This window comes from Trichechus manatus, unplaced genomic scaffold, assembly GCF_000243295.1.
Source record: "Trichechus manatus latirostris isolate Lorelei unplaced genomic scaffold, TriManLat1.0 scaffold00067, whole genome shotgun sequence".
Lineage (NCBI taxonomy): Eukaryota > Metazoa > Chordata > Mammalia > Sirenia > Trichechidae > Trichechus > Trichechus manatus.
The window spans coordinates 6,353,831-6,374,451 of NW_004444003.1; the positions used below are offsets into that span (position 1 = coordinate 6,353,831).

A 20,621-nucleotide genomic window follows, 5' to 3' on the forward strand; every position below is an offset into this window, starting at 1 on the left:
CCAGCACTGCTTTCTTGATGGTATGAGGTCCCCCTGTCTCACTGCTCACTTCTGTCTTTTATATCTCAAGAGATTGCCTCAGGACACAATCCAGTCTTGTTGATCAGGTCCTGCCTTACTAACACAACTGCCACCCATCCTCCCTCATTAATATCATAGAGGCAGGATTTACAACATACAGGAAAATCATACATTACCAGGAATCATGGCCCAGACAAACTGATATACACATTTTTGGGGGGACAGAATTCATACCATGACAACCACGTTGCCTTTCAGTTCTACCACCATCCAACTGCATTACTGTTTTACTTGGAAGTTGGTATTTTATTCGTCAGGCAATGGGTACATAAATGTTAAACATAGCATGGGGATTAACCTAAACTAGGAAAAATACACACCCAAACATCATGCCTCACATTTGTATAGTTTTACAGTTTTGTAAAAGTCTTTCACTCTCTTCTGGCCCTAAATTACTGATGGACTATATTGTTGTTGTCATGTGTCACTGAGTCAATTCCAATCCCGACTCATAGTGACCCCCCACAGGACAGAGTAGAACAGCCCCATGGGGTCTAGACTGTAATCTTTACGGGGGGAGACTGCCAGGTCTTTTCTCCTGTGAAGCCACTGGTGGGTCTGAACTGCGTATCTTTCAATTAGCAGCCAAGCACTTAACCATTGCTTTTTTGAAGGCCAATAAACAGACTAATAAATAGAGCCTTATGTAAGAAACAAATAACTCAGCCTTGTGTATTTAGGGGTGTTGACAGAGATGACTGGTGGGCTGAGGGGACAGAGTAAAAGTTTTGTTTGTTTGGAACAGTACTAAGAGCTAAGGGTGGGTGTAATCTTTCCAAACACCTAGTAAGTTTTAGTATTTGAAGACTTGATTTGTATCATGTACCTAGCAAAACACTGTAAGTTGGATAACTCTGACATTCTTCCCCCATTTGGACATTGTGAGAACTCCAGCAGTTGTTCTTAACCTTTATTGGGTAAGAAAGCTTTCAGAAGAAAAGAACGGTACAGACTCTCCAAGAACACGCACACACACCATCTCTCTCACACACACACTCCCTCTCACCCACACATACACACACTCTCTCACACACACACATTTTCTAACACAAACACACACACACTCTCTCATGCAGGCACACACTCACACACTCTCTCTCCCACACGCACACATTCTCTCATCCATACACACATTCTCTTTCACACACACTCACATGCACACTCTCTCTCACACACACACACTGTCTCTCACCCACAGTCACACACACGTGTGCCCTGTCCCACCTCACCTCTGTTAGCCTCTAAGCACCCTGCGGACCTGGGCCATGTCTTCTGTCTCTTCTCAGCAATACTGCCTGACACATTGACTCTCAAAACATGTTCTATGAGTGAGTCAAAGCAACCCTCTGCTTCTCTGTGCTAACTCTGTGAAAATGGGTTGGCGGTGGCTCAGAGATAGGTAGAACTACTTCATTCACTCAATCTGCACGTATTTTTGAATACCAACTCCATTCTAGGCACTGAGCTGGGCACAGGAATTTCAGATACAAAAGACAGAGTCTTGTAACCAGCAATTTAAGCTAGGAGCATGAAAGATACTTATGAAAATAAGTGTTATAAATTGTAAAAGATTTTTCAAAGTGTGCCTGGAGCTTTGATTTTTATAGTATAGTATTATGTGCCTATTTTTATTTGAATGAATGCCAAGGGAGAAAATAGGAGACTAGGGTGTCCTTTGAACTCTGTATACAATATTAAGGCTTAAATTTAAGGTCATATGGAACACACGTGGTTTAGGTAAAAGCAGTGGAAGCATTAAAACTTACTCTGAAGGATGTGCTAGATTTTAAGAGTAGATCAGCAATTTTCCCTGGGATTATAAATCTTGCTCAAAAATCTCTTAATCTTTGTCTCAGGTTCCTTTTCTATATAATGGTGGCAATTTTCTTGGGGATGTAGGAGGAGTGGCAAGAGGGTGAGGGAGGATGTGACATGGTTTAACGGTTTCCTGACTTTGAAGTGTTCAAAAAATAGAGCATCTTCACTGCAACCATGTGATGGAATATGTGTCAACACAGCATTTTGTGTTGCTAGGATAGCCCAACTAATAGTTTTACACATACACATACATCTCTTCAATGAAAGCAGGGAAAGAGAAAGCCACAGAGAGATAGCCCCTTCTCTTATCTTCCCAGCATTCTAGTCGCCCTGAAGATATGTGGCCAACTACCGATTAGCCTAGGTTAAACAATCAAACTCTGAACAATCAAACTCTGCCATTTGACGGAGACTTGTCGCTGCTTAAACTGTCACCAATTTACTTGCTTTGGAGTTTAATCTGTAGCACAAAAGCCTGACATGTCCCACTTAAAAACTGTACTCCTAAGTACAGATTAGAGAGCAATTAGGTAGTGAGGAAAGCCTAAAAGACCTCTTTTTTCTTTTTTTAAAATGTATCTTTAATTTATTCATTACCTTTCCCTTAAGTCTTTTTCTTCCTTCAAAGAGATTACAGCAAAGCCTTGGCTCTTGGAAACATTTCCTCTGCAGGGATGTGGGCTTGGTGGAAGGATCCCATTGGTTTTGCACCTCTAGAGTTGAACGCAACCCATACTGGACTTGGAAAACAGCTAAGACATGCCACCATCTGGCAGCTGTATGGTGGCCTGTGTAAAATGAACTGGTGGTCACAATCCAGTTCCCATTAGACAGATGTCCACTTCACAAAGAGAGCATCCCGCTCAGCAGCCTGGTTGGCAAAGAGGAGAGAGGACTGGGCGTGGAAACTGCATTTCCTTTTTTTGCTTAACCAGGTTGCTTACTCAACCATACTAAACAAGTCAGAGGGAATGTGGCAAGCAGCATTGCAGCAGCTCTGAAAGTATTATTTTATGTTAATTGGCCCACCTAACACCTTAAAAAACACCTCGATGCACTTTTTATATGTCACATTTATCCTTTTCAGAGGCAATGTCTTTCAAATCTAGGTTTCAGCTACACGGTGGTCGTCTTCTAAGACCACCACTAGGTCATACCGACTTCACCCAGTGGACATACCTTTCCATCAGCTTCTATTATAGTATTAGGGAGAATGCTTGGGAGCAGAGCAGGCAGAGAAAGGGCCTCCTTATCTCTTCCTGGGTTAACTGGCATTCTCAGCCAAGATGAACAAGTGATTGCTAAATAACAATCCTTAAGAGAAAGGCCCTTTATTGTAACATGTAACTATCTACCTGGCCAACTAATGAATAACTTCAGAATTTAAAAAAAAAAAAAAAAAACCAAAGCGCTATTTGCTGTTTTGCCACTGAGGTACTATATTCAATCTAGAAGAGAAACTAAACTGGTTTTTTTTTCCCCTTGCCTAATGGAAGTGTGAAAGAAAATTGTGTTTCCAGCACAGCAGGGGAAATGTATAAATTAAGCAATGTTTTTTCATTCATTTTCTTAACTCATGCAAACATTTTGGTTCACATCCTCTTTTTAATAATCTAATTTTCTTTTTTAACAAATTCACACACACAAACATAAACAAAAACAAACACCGAACTTAAGCTAACATGACTTGAACAAGAATCTTTAAGCAGGAACACAGAGAACTTTACTTCTTTTATTAAGTTGCGTTAACTCTATAACAGGCTAAGAAAACCTATTCAGAATTGACATCAATTACTGTAATACTTTTTTACTAAACAAAATATAAGTACCCTAACCGCCCTGACAGGGAACACAACAGAGTCCTTGATGGAGCAGGAGAAAAGTGGAGTGCAGAACTCAAATTCTAGTAAAAGACTAGACTTAATGATTTGACTCAGACTGGAGGGAACCCAGAAGACATGGCCCCCGGATTCTCTGTTAACTCAGAACTAAAACCATCCCTGAAGCCAACTCTTCAGGCAAAGATTAGACTGGACATAAGACATAAAATGATACTTGTGAAGAGTGTGCTTCTTAGTTCAAGTAGATACATGAGACAGGTAGCTCCTGTCTGGAGGTGAGATGAGAAGGCAGAAAGGAACAGGAGCTGACTGAATGGACATGGGAAGCCCAAGGTGGAAAGGAGGAGTGTGCTGACATATTACAGGGAGAGCAACTAGGATCACATAACAATGTGTGTATACATTTTTGTAGGAGAAAATAGTTTGAACTGTAAACTTTCACTTAAAGCACAATAAAAAAAAAATACAAGTACCCATCTAAGAGAAAAAATTTTAGAGATGAAGGTTAATGCGTACGAAAGCTAATGTTCATATGCTTCTTTCTTTTTCAAAGCTATGGCTCTTCTAATAATTATTCTAAGGATACTGCATCCAAAATGACCTACCCCACATAGGCTTCTGCGGGTAGGTATAGGCGTAGGTTACAACTAGCCGCTCTAGGAAAAGGATCTTCTTGAGGGTGGTTAGCACAGGATGCCTAGAGAATCCTGTCATGAAAGTCGGTTAATTTCACACTACTTGTGGTCACAGAATGCCACTCTAATTCCAATCAACCATCTTTGAAAAATAACGCAGCTGGTATTTAGGGAGGCTGTGTAAAAGAGAACGTACAAACCAGGACAAAAGTTGAAAAATAATTCAAAAGTCACATCTTGCTGATGGTAGTCTAGTCACAATATCAACTAATAACAATACAAAAAGGCCTACATGCCAAAAAACAGAAAAAAGCAAAAAAAAAAAAAAACCCTGAAAAGCCCAAACAGGAAATACAGCACAATATTAAACACACTGCAATATGACAAGAAATATAAGGTCGATAAGTTATTACAGGATGTCCGTGGAAAACTGGGCCAAAGCAAGACTATCAGATATATATTTATTCTGAAGAAGTCTGTTGTCCTCAGGCTAGAGACACTAGAACCTAGTTTTGAATAGTGACTTAGGTTTGGAACAGTCTCTGATTCTGAGTTTCAAATGTTTTGCCAACGTTTATACTCTTTCCCTACAGATAATTTTGTTTTTACTGACTACCCTTCCCCTCACCTATTCCACATTTTTCTTTCCCCGTGTAACACTAATCTAAGTTATGTGTAATATTTTCTAGCAATCTAGTTGAGAAAGAAGCTTTAGAAGGTTCTCCTGTATAAAAATAAACAAAAAAACCCTTCATAATACATATAGCTTACAAAACCAAGATACCATTACTACTGCGGCTTTTTCTTCGTCTTTGTCTTCTTCTACTATACACTCTATACTACTCTCCTATATTTAGTTCCCACCATATGCCAGGCACTGCACCAGGCAATTTACATCCAGTATTTCAAGAATAATTTATTCCTCATTAAGTCTACCATGTGAGTGATATTATACCCATTTGAAGAAACAGAATTCAAAGAAATAAACTAACTTGGGGTTATGATAAAATTTAAAGCACACATGCGTGTATACGTGTGTGTATGTAAACACACACACATCTTCTATGAGGATTAAGGCTATTAATCACTCTTTAGTGTCAACTGGATGTAAATGACTACCAGGCAGCATAAGGGTATTAGGGTGGGGTGGGGTGCTCTTCTTTAGGGCTGTGTACCAAGCAACATTATCCTGAAAAATGGTATGGACAGCCAGCTTGATGCATTATCAATGTTTCCATTAAGCTAACAGGACAGATGCAAACTTTATATCCTTAGATTTTTCTGGAGAACCCTCAGGAAAATTAGTGAAATTTTAGCCTCTTCTTGTTCTAAATTCCATACTGCAGGAGGAAAAAGAAGGAAAACTAAGATTAAGAAAAGGAGGAAGAGGAGATGTGGGCATATTACTGAAAGGAAAAATGTCAGATTCCAACAATTACGTGACCTTGGGTTCCCCAACACTCTCATTTTATCTTTATTGCATAAATAGTGCAGGATTTTCTGCTGCTAGGGACCTCTTGAGTGCATTTTCCGAAAGAGAAAACACACACACACGCGCGCGCGCGCACACACACACACACAGTGGACACTGCTAACCCAAAGCTGGCTCTATATTTCAAAAGAACTTATGACAGTCCTCTCTTTAATGACATACAATTCTTTCCTTTTGGGGGCAAAGAATCACGGCCTGTTCATCTTTGAATTCTCAGCACTAAGTACAATGCCTTGCACGTAGAAGGTGCCAATAAATGTTTATGGCCATGTTTAACTGGTACTTTGGTAAACACTTTGATTTAGCTTTCTGGGCTGCATCTTTCATCTTTTCTATTCTGTACTCCATTCAACATTAAATGGGACCCAGGGATTTCAAGGCTATTCGAAGCTCCAAAATCACTGTCACAAAAGAGCTATGCGCTAAGCCTTATGAAAGGGCTGGCCAGAGGTGCACTCCTGGGGAATGGCTAAGTTAGCTGCCCTCACCATCTCCTTAGCTTTCATAATGTTCTCTAAGTTCACCACCTCTTCTGTGCAAAAGTTTGGCTCAAACTCTACACTTTGTCTGCTGCTTCCATGTTTTAAGTATAAGCAGCAGAATCCCAGGGTTTAGCATTAATTGAAAGAGCTTATCTATATATAGCTTTCCTCTGCACTGTACCATCTTCAAAACTTCAATCATATTCCCTTCTAACTTTTTTTCTGAAAGCACAATCCCTCCTTTTTATGTCTTGCTACAGACTTTCCCCCTTTTCATTTTTGTGACTCAATGCTCTCAGGCCTTTTAAGTTAACCTCCTAGACCTTTCCACATGGGTTCACTTCTTAGACCTTTATGATTCATGCTGCTCTTCTTTGGATTTCCTCCATCTCCTTGATATATCTTCAATAAAGTGTCCTAATATTGGGCATCATGCCCTAAATAGGAGCTAAAAAGCTCTTTGTGAAAAGTGGTGCGTTCCTTAACATTTGGTGTTCACCATCGTCATTTGTAAAGTTTAGCATTTAGGGGACAGTTTTGACCAATAATTTGTTGGAGGTCTTGTTTCCAATGCTCTCACCCTCCCTTGTGTTTTCATCTCTCTTTACATGTCTGTGATGCAGTTTCAATTACACTTTAGTAGTTTGGGAAGTGTTTTATTTTTTCACCCAAAACTAAAAAGGAGGATGCAACAAAATAGTAACGTTTCATGGACTTAGCTGGCAAGAGGCTACCGATGCTGCTGAGGACAGTGAAGACTACCTTATAAAGAGGTCATAATCCATTAGGCTGTAGAAATTGTCCTAAGTAAACTTAAGGCCTAATATGGCCAAAAATATTTTGTAATGATCAGATTCTAGGTCAATTAAACAGTGTTGTGAGTGGGTATTCTCTTTCAATCCTTTAATGCTCTACTTCCAATTTATGATTCACTAATGGAAATAAAGAAATTATGTTCTTTTATTTTTCAAACTGATCATTGACCAAAATATATTTTATGGGTTTCTCTAATTTGAATTAATGCCAGATGTGGAAATTGGATTATGGACATATCTCTCAGTCATTTACATAGAGAGTGAAAAAGTATTGATCCTAATGCCAATTCCTGCAGTATTTCAACTGCCATCCTCATTCTCCCTGCCCCATTAGTTTTTACCATTATAACCTGCCCCAGTTCAGCTAACTAGCTTCCTTTTTCATTTATAGCAAAATCTGCTTCTTTGCTTGCTATGTTTGTCTATGTGATTCAGACAAAAAGAGGCACCAAGAAACCCATGTATATCAAAATCCATCATTCCACATATGCCTTTTTTTCTGTATTCCTTTCTCTGTAACGTGTATTCATCAAGGTAGATTTGAAAATATCCTCAGATACTTGAAGACCTTAATTCTTTAATATAACTAACTGGTCTACTTCACTACAAATTTCTCTAGTGTGATACCCAATGTATCACTGAGATACCTAATACCTAACTCATTTTCCACTGAATTTCCCAGCGTGGGCCAGAACATTTTCAATTCTCTTGACCAACTGTCCCGAAAGCCAACATATAATTAATTATGCATCATTTCCATTACACCAGAGCACACTAACCCGTACCAACCTCCTGCTATTTAGCTTAGTTTCTACTTTTTTTTTTTTTTTGCATTTGGCCAATTATCTTTTCATCCTGTGTTTTTGGTGAAAGTTTACACAGCACATTAGGCTACCATTTAACAATTTCTATACATACTGCCCAGTGACATTGAGTCCCTTCTTAATTTCCAATGGTCTTGAAGATCATGATGGTTGTTCAGTGTCATTCATGGAGGTACCCTGGCATGCCTACATCTAACTGGAGGAACAGTGGTTATTCTAAAAAGTCTGGTCTCGTCCATAAGCATGAGAATGGATGGCCTCGGGAGCACTGAAATGAAGAAGGGAAAAAGAACCAGAGACTCATGCCTAAGTCTTGTCAGCATCTAGGCCACATGTCCAAGGATGAAAATTCAGTCTTTTGAGAATCTACTAACAGAAGTTAAGAAAAAGGATACTAAGTTTACTAACAGCATTTTACATTTTACCCATGGTTGGACTTACTTAAAGATAATAAAGTTCTCTACAAGGTAGGTAATAATTTCCTTTACTTTCTTCAGTGCTAGCATTTTGAACACTTCTAAAATACAACTATAGTTAATTTTAAATTTTAATTAAAAGCAAATCTTGGAGGAGGAAGAAAGAAACCTTTCAATCTAACTGCCTGGTTATCTGGGGTCTTGGAATGAAAATGAGTGAAGGGAGGTAGGTCATGCAAAGGCACCAGGTAATGCACATGTTTCAGAGTAACTGGTATCTTTGCTCTGTACAGAGCACCTCTCTTTATGGCTAGGAAACTACTAGATTTCTCATTTTCTAAGAACTGGTTTCAGAATAATCCACAGTATGGTAAATCCCAAAGTGGTACAATTGTGTAACTGATGGTAAAACCTGAACCAAACCTACTGCCACTGGGTCGATTCTGACTCATAGCCACCCTCTGGACAGAGTAGAACTGCCCCACAGGGTTTCCAAAACTGCAATCTTTATGGAAGCAGACTGCCACATCTTTCTCCCGCGGAGCTGCTGGTGGGTTCGAACTGGCAACTTCTCCGTTAGCAGCCAAACACTTAACCACCGTGCCACTAAGGCTCCTCCAAACTGATGGTAGAGCATCTCTAATATAGGGAAATCTTGTTGAATGCAAATGAAAAGGCAAAGGAAGACTTCTAGGCAGGCAAGTTATAAATGCATTCAAGGGGGAATACGAATTGTAAGATCTCCTAGACAGCTTTTTCAACCAACCTGTGATACCTGTTTGAGGGATTCAAATAAAAATGTGCCATGAAACCACTGGGTTTACTTCTCATGTCAAACTTCTGCCAAGTAACTCATTCTCCTTTTGTCCAGAGCCTGTTTCCTTTATTCTTCTACTACTTTAATTATAGAAATGTAAATCTACCAGGGACAAAAACACTGGGGACAAACTGAAGCCTTAATGTCCCAGACAGAGAAGAAGAAAACAAAATGGTTTGAAGCAGCCTTGAGTAATTTATTTTCTTCTTTGATACTGGCTCTCTCTTTGTGTCCTCTGTGTCTCTCTCTTTCTCTCTCTTCTTTCTCTCTCTAAAGATGTAAGGATCAAAATGTACCCATGGTAGATATAACCTGCCAGAGTGGAAGCTGTCCCTTTGATCTAAGTTATAAAATTCGATGCTGTGTTAAACAGGCACAGTCAGGTCTCTCATCATCAGAGCAGAGATTCCTTCTTACTATAATTTAAAGGAGGCTCATTTAATATTTCTTCCTCATTTAACTCAATCTGCCCAATGGGTGGAGTCTGTATAAGTCAAAATAACTAAAAAATCCCATTTCAAAAAATGAAATTTTAAGTCTTTTAATATACCATAAGATATAACCAGTAAATCTGCCTTTTTACCAGGATGTGATAGGCTCTCTGTCTGTATAAACATAAAAATTGTGAGGTGGCCTGGGTCCACTGCATTTTATGTTTATCCTGTAGGAGTTCAGTGAGCCAACAATGAAAGGATGTCACAATAGGTAACACAGTGATTTCTGCTAATAAAATGAATTTAGGATTGAAGCACCCTTCCTGTGGGCCATGGAGGCAACATTAACAAAAACTAGGACTATCTCAGAAAATCTAGGGCAGCAACCCTAGTTTTCAAGCAATTTAGAACAGTAACCCTATCCTCTACTTGTCTGCAATAAAATGTAAAATTGGTTCATCTTCCTGAGTGGTTGAATTCTTTCTCAGTTACTGATTTCAGGATGACATCACTTACATAAACTAGCTCCAAGTCCACTTCTAGTACTTAAACGAAGCTTCTGACAGTTTTTTTTGGAGGAAAGGAAAGGCATGAAACATGAAAACGAACCTCTCCACCCTCGCCCTGGTCCTACAATATTATTCGTTTAATAAAAAGTTCGAGGATGTTCTTTACAAACTTTAACATTTTAAATAAGAATAAAGTTTTATTTATAAAACTATCAATTCTTTTTAGGCTATACTAGCAGCTTTCACATTTGTTCCCCCATGGATTACAGATCATGTAAAACAACTCTGAAAGTAGGTATTATTTTACCGTATAGACAAAGAAATTGAGGCTCATTCTGTAAACTAGCTTGTAATAAAAAGTAGTTACAACTCCTGACTCCAAGGCCTATCCTCATTCAACCAACGCACAGAAGAATCTTCTGGATGCAAGAATTTGTCCCTCTACCAAATTCTGAAACGAGTAAAGTTAAACTTGGTAGCTTTCACCCTTCTCCTCCTCTTCCCTTCTCCCTGTTTATTCCCCTGGTCCTCTAACCTTAGTCTCTTCTCAAAAATGTTTCCATTTCACTTAACTGGGAAGAGATTAGGAAAAAGTTAGATTTTATTAATGAATTCTTGAAGACTGAAGTAAAGCCTTTAAGATGGGACTTTATAGGGAGTGGGAAAAAGCCACTCCTTGTCATAGTCTATGACCAGTGTAGGAAGGGATAAGGATTAAATAACTCAAGGGTAGCTGTGGTCTACTTCTAAGGCCAGTCCCCAGTGTCACCCTAAGTACAGTCTGAGTGAAAACAAAATGAAACAGTAACATCATGACAATCACCACACAAGTTGCTCTTTTAAAACTTAAAGGTAATAACCCTTTCCAGGTGAACCATGAATTTAACTTTTACTCTACCCAGAACATTCTGGGCCCTAAGCAGCAGTTACGCCATTACCTCCCAATACATTTCAAGAAGAAAGTTAGTTCTGTTCTCCAGGCCTATGGTAATTAGTGATAGTCAACACAAGCCACTTCCCATATCTGTCTTTTGGCTGAGAAGTCACCAAAAGAGAGAGAAAATGTGATCAATGAGGTGGCATTAGCTCAGGGCTCAGATTCTGTTCCTACCTTCCAAACTGAAATGCTAAATGATTTTAATCTAGTCACTTAGTGCAGGCTCTGCAGTTTTCATTCCTCTAAACTCAGAATAACCATACCTATCCATGTAGCTTAGAAAAATGTAAATACAATTCATTATAGAGCTTTTTCAGGATGCTATGATCCTGGATTATAATTCTGATTCACTAAAAAAATCAACAGAGTGGTGACCCAAGGCATATAACTGATCTACCACTTACAGGTTCCAAGTTTGGCCTTAACTAAACACCATCTCCAGATCTCCCACCACTTCTGCTGAACCTCATTTATGATCTCCAACCTCTCAACTTTTCCTTCTTCTCCCAGACTAAGACCTTTCACCCTGTTCCCTAGTTTTGACCTCAGAGAATATTCTAACACATGTAATACCCTTCCTGGCCCTCTATGTATCTGCCTTAGTGATCTCAAACCCTAGGTTCTTTGGATTCTGTTTCTCTGATCACTCACTGAGGAATTCCAATGGACAGTCTCAGAACCACATCTATCAGAGCCCATTCTACATCTATGCAATCCAAGTGTACCTGGGCCTTTTCTGCTCCTCAGTAATTCTTTTATTCTTTCCCTGAAGGATTTTCCAAAGCAGCCATTTTTAATCTTTTCCATTCTTCTTAAGCCTCCTAGTCTACCCAGCCATTCTCAGAAATTTACTACTCTACTGAGAAGACTGAGGGAATCTGTACTGTCTCCTATTCCATTATACTGACATTTTTCTGTGTTGTTACTTCCTCCTAACTTCCCTACTGACTCAAATGAAGTATATTTCCACCCTTCTATATGTGCTCTTCAGGCAGTCTGTCTCTGCAAGGATCCTGATTCATGCCTTCCTTATACTTTCACCATTTCCTTTCGCTCTATCTTATCATTTGCCTTAAAAAAAACCAAAAAAACAAAAAACTACATTTCTAAGTTCTCTTTTCTTTCATGACCAGACTACTAGAAAAGGTGGTCTACACTCGCAGTCCCACATGTAGACCTATGCGATACCTCTTCTCACTCCAACCTCCACCCTACTTCCGAAATGCTCTCAAGTCTTACCAACCACCAAATCCAATGGCTTTTCTTGGTCTGCATCATTCATCTCTTCTGTGGCACCTCAAACTTACAATCAAAACTGAACTTAAAAGCTCTCCCCTTCCCCATTCCCAGCACTGCTGACTGCTTTACCATTCTCCCAGTTAGGCCAAAACCTCCCTGTCATCATTGCCCCAATTTGGTTATCAAGTCCCCTTCCTTTCATCACTGTCATATCTGCATTATTCAATTCTATTTCCATGGAAGACGGTGTCCTTGTTCAGGCCTCCATGTACTTCACTCAACACAAGTCAACATGCTGCACTTGTCTTCTGGCCTCCTTGAGCCTTTCTAAAATACCCTTCATAGATCCTCAATTTCTAACAAATAAGACTCAAATATTTATTTTAGCCTAGAAATTAAGACCCTCTAAGAACAGGCCCATCCCTATATTTCTAAGCATCTCTATCTTCCCTTCTTCTATTTCATCTATCTCACGTTTCCTGTGAACTCTGGGAGAATTCACAGTTCCTAGAATATGCCCTGCATTTTTCCACCTCTATGCCTGAATCAAGCCAGTTCACCCACTTTAAATCTTTATTTATATGTATTATATTTCACGATTTGGTAAAGATGTCACCTTTTCCTAATTCCATAGCTGCAAGTTAACCATGCCTTCTCTGAATTTCCAGAGTTCAAATATGCTCATGTCTTACTAACTTACTCTTATCTCATGCTCTTTTATTTTCTAGTTACCTGTATACCTGCCTCATTGTCCTTATTAGATTGTAATTTCTTATAGGTAATGATAATATTAATAACTGTAATAATAACAATCACCGCAGAAATGTTTACTGAGTGCTTACCATAGTCTAGCTCTGTGCAAAGCACACAACTTGTGTTATCTCAGCAACCCTATGAGGACTGTCTCTACTTTCAGATGTGAGTAAGAAGGGTGCCCAAGGCCAACACCTAGAAAGTGGCAGAGCCAGAAACTGAATTTAGGCTTGTCTGACTCCAAAAACAATGTTCTTAACTACTACGTGGTATTTCTTATCAAATAACCACTAAATGAAACATCCCCTCCATAAGTCCTAGTAGGTGAGATAGTTTACTTAGCTGGATTTCTCGGATTTGCTGAGCCTGTTTGGTTAATACATGTATCTATAGAAAAGAAATGGCTTAGCCTCAAACACTTACAGAATGATTTCAAAAATAGAACAAAGTTTTAGGCATCAGCACTAGACAGAATATAAATACAGAGTAAGAAAAAGAATCTAATTCAACTGGATTAGGTAATAGCCTGACTTTGTCTCTTTTCTTGGAACCATCCATGTCAGTAAGGCAATGAATCAAGACTCTCCAAAAGTTTTACTTAGATAATTTATACCATGATTAGATAGTGCCTCCAATAATTCTAGTTTCTGAGGCTCTGACATCAGCCCCAGGAAAACATGGTAACTGTACTCTCCTGACAGAGTCAGGGCCAATGTAAATTTGGGGTCCAATTTTACAGATGAGCAGGCAAATAACATATGGCATATGTAGGTATCAGTGTAAAGAAAAGGGGTGCTTGTTGCTTTCTATATATGTAAGCAGCTGAAGGCTGTAATCCCTCTGAGAGGAATGTCATTATACAGCTCAAATCCCATCACAACAGATAACGTTACAACAAAGATGTCTGTATAACAAAAACCCTTTCAAGCTTTGGCTGACAGCCCGGGTACTTTAAGCAATATTTGATATGAAACTTGGAGTTCACAGACATGGGAATTGACCTATATTTCCAAAGGTAAGATTTGAATGATTTCATCTGTAACTTCTATCCCATGATACCATGAGTTGGAGTGATGTACAATCTAAACCCATGAGTATAAAAACTAAGCACAAAGACAAAACAAAACAAAACAAAAAAACTCAACCCTGTTCTTATAGGGCAAAATTCCTTCCTTTCACTTCAGAAAGTCTTAGGTAAAGGCGAAGGCCTCTGACCCAATCCCTGAAGCAGAGTAGACCAGGCCTGTTGGTGGTCTCATCTCAGTGAGAGGCAATATGGCGCAGCACGTGAGGACAGATAGACTGTGTACAAATCTTCATACTGCCACTTACTAGCTGTATCGACTGGACTACATTTCCTAACTTTTCCTGAGCCTCTGTTTTCTCCTCTGTACAATGTGACTAATACCACCTACCTTCAGAATTTCAGTAAGAACTAAACGAGACAATATATTAAAGCCTGTAACACAGGGCCTCGTACAGATTGCACACTCAAAAAAGTTAGTTCCCTCATTGGGCCTTCCTTCCACTCTAAGACTCTGGGCTTATGCAAACTATTTTCTCGAAATTACTTAGAAGACCTAGTGGACTGAAGTTAACAAAATGTAGTCTTAAATATACCCTGATAAAGAGGTTGCTCAGAGGAACATCTGGGGAAAATGGTAGAAAAACTAGGCCATGCCACAAGTACGTACTTGACAGAGAAAAAGGTATTTTTGGCCGAGCTAAGACATATGTGGAAACCCTGGTGGCGTAGAGGTTAAGACCTACGGCTGCTGACCAAAGGGTCGGCAACTCGAATCAACCAGGCGCTCCTCGGAAACTCCATGGGGCAGTTCTACTCTGTCCTATATATAGGTCGCTATGAGTTGGAATCGACTTGATGGCAATGGGTTTTGGTTTAAGACATATGTATTCAAAACCTAAAATGCAAATAATCCGGCATCGTAATAATAGATGACTTCTAATCATTATGTCAGAAGTCACTTTGAAAAATGTTGATAAACCAAAATTAGATGCATGGTTTCTTAGCGAAGGACAGAATACGGCTACTGTTCTAAAGTACGAGTTTACTGCCTCTGGCCTAGTTTTCTGTGGGCACCATTCTAGATGGTGGGAGGGCCCTTATTCAGTGATCCTTTCGCTCTAGTCTGGTATGTTACACTAGTTTACCCCAATAGGAAAGTGTGAAAGTTAAGTGTTATGACCAACTCGAGTCTTCTCTATTTAGAAAATATGTAAATAAATACTTCCAGAATATGTATAATAAAGGTTCTCAACATTGCTTTAATTGTAATGTGTTTAATCCCCCTGATTTTTAGAGATCTAATTTTCTGTTTTTCAAATTATGGGACCATCAAGTTTGTGGTGACAAAATTCCACCTATGTTATTTTTAAAAACAATCTTGCTGTTATTTGGTATGTTTTGAGAATGAAAACTAGAGTCTTATGAGCATTATCTGACACGTCTGTTCATCTTTATAAAATGAATACTGGCTTGCTGTTGTGAGGTGCCATCAAGTTGATTTTGACTCTTAGCGACTCCATGTAACAGAGTAGAACGGCTCCACAGGGTTTTCTTGGCTGTAATCTTTATAGAAGCAGATCACCAGGTCTTTCTCCTGCAGAACTACTGGGTGGATTCGAACCTCTAATCTTTCAGTTAGCAGCCAAGCACTTATCTGTTTATACCACCAGGGCTCCTTTAGTACTGGCTAGCGGTTTTCAAATTCCTTAAAAGGCTCTAGAAAATATCATCGGACCTCTGCAATTGTAGGGAACAAGAGAGAGCCCAACATTTCTCAGAGTCACAGAATATCACAGCCTTAAAGATTACTTAGTCCCATTCTTCAACTTGTCAGTAAGGAAAAGGCATAAAGTATGCACCAGTGCTCACATGCCCAAGTAAAGTGTATGTACAAGCCAAACAATAACCTTTCAGGAGCTCTTATGAAAAGCAACATAGAAATAAAACAACAGGCCGGACCGAAATATCAAAAGCACAGAGAAAAAGAAACTGTGACACCCACAGAAAGAGGAAGGAGCCCTGAGGAGGAAGACTGAGAGCTCAAGGGCAGAGAAAACAAAAATTCCTACAGCAAGAGGGTTCAAACGCCAAAGGAGACGAACTGGTAGCAGCAGAGGAGATAATTTTAAATTGTCTGTGCAAAGCTTACGAAGTCTGATTCCAATACACAGAAGCATCAACCTGGTATAATGGTTTCTGACCTCTATTTTAATAACTGATCACCCCACTCTAATCTTAAAATGGTGGCAATGACAACCACCAGATTGTGCACTTTAATCTTACCAGCAACAAGAGCGTAAAGCACAACCATCTCTGAAGGTGTGCTATTTCAAGACACTACAGCACTACCTCCCTCCCCCCTCAAAAAAAAAAAAAAAAAAAAGGCACAATTTAGTTAATGGTCCCCATCTAAACCCCAGAAATTGATGTCCCTCCTAAAAGTGAGGCCTTTGCTTCCTCACACCAGTGGCATCACGCTAATTGTTTATAAGACATTTCGAGACCCCTACAGGTTACGTGAAAGTAAAATGCAATTGTATTTACACGGGCAATAAAGGGAAGGCAGGGGCAGAAGAGCTCATGAAATAAAAAGCTGAGAAACGCCTCAGAGAGGGAGCTACCCCGCCCGAGAAAAGCCTGCACTGACTAGAAAACTGCTTAGAAAGTGACCTCAGGAGAGCAATCACGCGCCTGGACAGAGGCGGCAGCTGCACCGCCTCGCGTTCTTTGCCGCACGCCCGCGGGCCTTGCTTCGGCTCCTCCTCCTTCCTTGGCCAGCCGGCCGGTCCCACCTGTCCCGCCGGGGGCGCAGGGAGGAGCCCGGAGGAGCTGCCCAGGGCAGAGGGCGAGCCTGTGCGGGTGCCCTGTCCTCCCTCCTGCGGCCCAGACACTCTGGAGGCTCTGCCCTGAGGGGCCAGGGTGGCAAGCAGCCCTGCGATGCCGGCGGCCCATGCCCATGGAGTGCGGCGGAAAACCCCCCGCCCCGCGCGCGCCCCGGGCAGTCGGTACCTTTACTCTGGGGAGGGTTCTGACTCCGGTCCCGGAGGACGTTGATCTGGTAGACAGCTCCATAAGGCTCAAAAAGTTCTTTCAGCTCCTTTTCCGACCACGACCTGGGGATCTGTCCGACAAACATCTTAATGGCATCTGGGTCTGGTTGGTCTGAGTGATCCAAAGCTCCGTTCATCTTGTTGGCTGTGCCGTTACTGTCAAAAACGGAACCGGGAGGCAGAGTTAGTGCCGCACGGTGAGGGACAGGAAGAAAAAAATAGTAGGGGTGGGGGCTGGGGAGGCGGAAGGAGGAGGATGAGGAGCACGAGGGAAAGTGCCTAATGAGTCGTAGAAATTTTATGAACTATAACAAAGCAGAGGCACCATTCCATTGCTCGTCGGCGAGGCTTTCACTGCAGGCTGCTGTTCAGCATCACTGCCCAAGCACAGGGCAGCGCCCCGCCGGCTGTCACCCAGGGTGTGGACATCTTGAAGCCCGGGCAGAAGAAGCAGCTGCAAGTTAAGTGCAGGTCTCGCTCTGCAAGGCTGCCATCAACGCATTGGCGGCGGCAGAGGCAGCAGTGTTATCAGCCCTGCGCTGGCTTATCACACGGAAAGGCAAGACTGGATTTCTGCTAGATCCCCCCACCCAATCCCCTTTTTGGAGGATTTTGGAACAGAGGAGAGAGGTAGTAATAATAAAGTCACATGAAAAGAAAATGAAACACTTGGCAGTCCGTCAGATGACTAATGCAAGATGCTGGTGATGAATTTGCAGAGTGCGCGAGGCATCCATGTGTGCATCAAATTAGTACGTTGTTGCTGCTCAGAATGGAAAGCGCTCCAGCTATGCGGCTCGGTGCAGCTGATTGGCTGCCCACGCTGGAGAAAAGGGCTAGGAGCTCGGAGGGGGCTCTCGTTTAAGAAGCACATTGTTTATGGGGCCCCGGTACAAAGGGTACAATTCAGAGAGGCAAAGGCGATCTCAGAATTGCCTGCTTTGTGCCGAAAAAAATGCAGCCCCAGAAAGTTGAGTTCCTGCTAAAGGACACTGAATATTTCAAATCTTTCACACTCCATAAATTGCTCTCTGTATATCTGACTTCCAGATGTTGCACTTGAGTTCTAAACAATCACAAGTTTAAGAGGGAAAGGGGGGCGTGGGGGGGGGGGAGATCTGCCTTTTCTAGTCTTAGCTTCAGTAAATATTTGGGGCTGATACTAAGAGCAAAACCATAAGCATCTACATATCAGCCTTCCTTAACGCCGTTTCCAAAGCCCCCATTTGGAAGAGCAAACGGCTTGTTCTGCACCTGCAATTCTGGTCACCATCATGTAATATGATGAAAAGTTAAACATGTTTTACTTGGATAGCCCCATTTAAGCTGCAGAAAGAGTAAAGCAAAACCACACAACTGCTCGGCTGCCCCCCAACTAATGCACCCCAAACCCACTTACTCTAGGAGGTGACAAGGCTGAATACCCCTGAGTAGCACTCTTTGGTGTTGCTGTGCTCTTGGTTTAGCTTCTCAGCCTGTGAGAATACAATGTACCTAAACAAGTGCACACCCAGCAGACACGGTATCTACAGAGCCTTGTCCACAACTGCCTCCCCCACACCAGCCCAAGAAGCAGAAGGTCAAAAAGGGACTACAGTGACTAAAACTTCACTGCAAATGGCAGGTGTAATTTCACTCTGGCCTCAGGGTAATAGTAAGAAGGCATCCAAGGATCTTAAGCAGAGTTCTTTATTTGGTTAAAACGAACAATAAAAAATACACCAGAGCATCTTAAATCTGCTCTAGGTCTGTGCTAGTCTTGAGCCCTTTAAAAAAAAAAAACAAGTTGATAGAAAACCAAAAATGTATGAAAAGGAGAAATGCTGAATTATATTTAACACAAAGAGGAAAATGATGTCAAATACTCTTTACAAGGTCCTAGCTTCAATTTCTCTTTCTTCTTATATCCCTATTTTACCATTTTATTTTATCCTTGAGATAAACAATCAGAATGTGTCTAACTTGAAGCACTTTCCGAGCTTTCTCTAATCAACCTTATTGTTACAAAAAGTGTTCTGCTGAATAAAATATTGAGCACAAAATCTTTCAACAGTTTAGATATCATGTAATGCTTGTTTATATTAGCGTGAAACCATTTATCTTGTTCTCATGTACCTATACTTCTTTTCAAGTTGCTCTCTGAGAGTTCAATTAACCCAGTGGAGCTGTGACTTCAGCAGGGTGGAGGTAGCAGAGCCCCGTGCAGTGCAGAATGTAGTGTTCACAGCACACAGAGTCGAGAGTGTGGCAAGACTTATTTCTGGGACAGGAAGGACGTGTGGTTATTGCTGTTGAAAATCAGCTAGCCTGAAAAGAGGAAGGCATTGCCACAGGTCTCAGCTAACAGAGAACGGAAGTTCAAAAATGGGGCTGCTGCATCTTGTCTGTACAGAGCAGAAGTAACGGAGGAGTCAGACAACAGCATTCTAGTTCTAAATATTTTAACTTCAGATTCTACAGTAAGCACCTCTCCACGTCTCTCAGAATGAGAGGCGGTTTTTCACTTTTCCCAAAAATACAAACTCACCAAGGTGCATGAAAGAAGGAAAACTGAGAAGAGGACTTAGGCTTTACTCCTTTGGTCTTTATGTTGGTGATTTATAATCCCTCTCCCATTAGCCATTCTTCACAGATGCCTGGAGACCTCTTATCATCCTGAGGCACGGTAGTAGAGGGGCTGAAGGCACGGGCTCTGGAGTCAGTCTGCTAGGGTCTGAATCCTGGCACCACCATTTCCTCATGTGTCCCTCTGGGCCTTGGGCTCTTTACCCGTACAATGGGAATATCAGCCTCCATCTCATACAAAAAAACAAAACAAAACAAAACTGCCGTCGAGTTGATTCCGACTCATAGCGATCCGTCTCATAGTCATGTGCTTATTGGCACAGAGCATGGCACAGAATAAGTGCTCTACAAGTGTTAGCTAGTTCTGCTTTAATTCCCTCTCTGCACCTGTGATGCACTTGAAATGAGTGTCCCTCACAAGTCTACTTTTCAATTCAGAATTTTTCATAGTATAAACTCAACCACAATTCATACCCTAAATAATAAGTATCTTTTAGCAAGTACTTATATGCCAGATACTGTCAGGTGTTTTACATACATTATTTTTATCTTTATAACAACTCTATGAGAAAGTAGTATTATTACTTTCTTGATGCAAGTATCTGAAAAGTAAGTTCCTTTCCTAAGGTGACCCACTTGCCCTCGAGTCAATTCTCACTAATAGCGACCCCATGTATGTCAGAGTAGAACTGTGCCCTATAGGGTTTTCAAATGGCTGATTTTTCAGAAGTAGATCACCAGGACTTTGGTGGACTGAAACCTCCAACATTTTGGTTAGCAGCCAGGCACCTTAATAGCTTGTAAGGGACTCCTAAGGTTAATGGCTTATAAAGTAAAACCTGCAAAAGCTGGAACCTGTGTAAGACAGAAACCTGTCAGAGAAGGA

General features: G+C 40.9%; 1 protein-coding gene across 16 annotated transcripts in view; it reads right to left on the reverse strand.

Moving 5' to 3' along the window:
- CELF2 (CUGBP Elav-like family member 2) overlaps nt 1-20,621 on the reverse strand; it is a 389,761-nt gene that overhangs the window by 174,237 nt on the left and 194,903 nt on the right. For 13 of the 16 annotated variants that reach the window (XM_023734375.1, XM_004379694.2, XM_023734378.1 and 10 more), the window contains one exon: nt 17,130-17,326. In XM_023734375.1, the coding sequence (XP_023590143.1) occupies nt 17,130-17,326 (197 nt within the window). Of the gene's footprint in view, nt 1-17,129; nt 17,327-17,495; nt 17,675-18,569; nt 18,669-20,621 lie in introns of those variants that run through there. The other 3 variants (XM_023734380.1, XM_004379697.2, XM_023734379.1) reach the window with 3 other exon arrangements.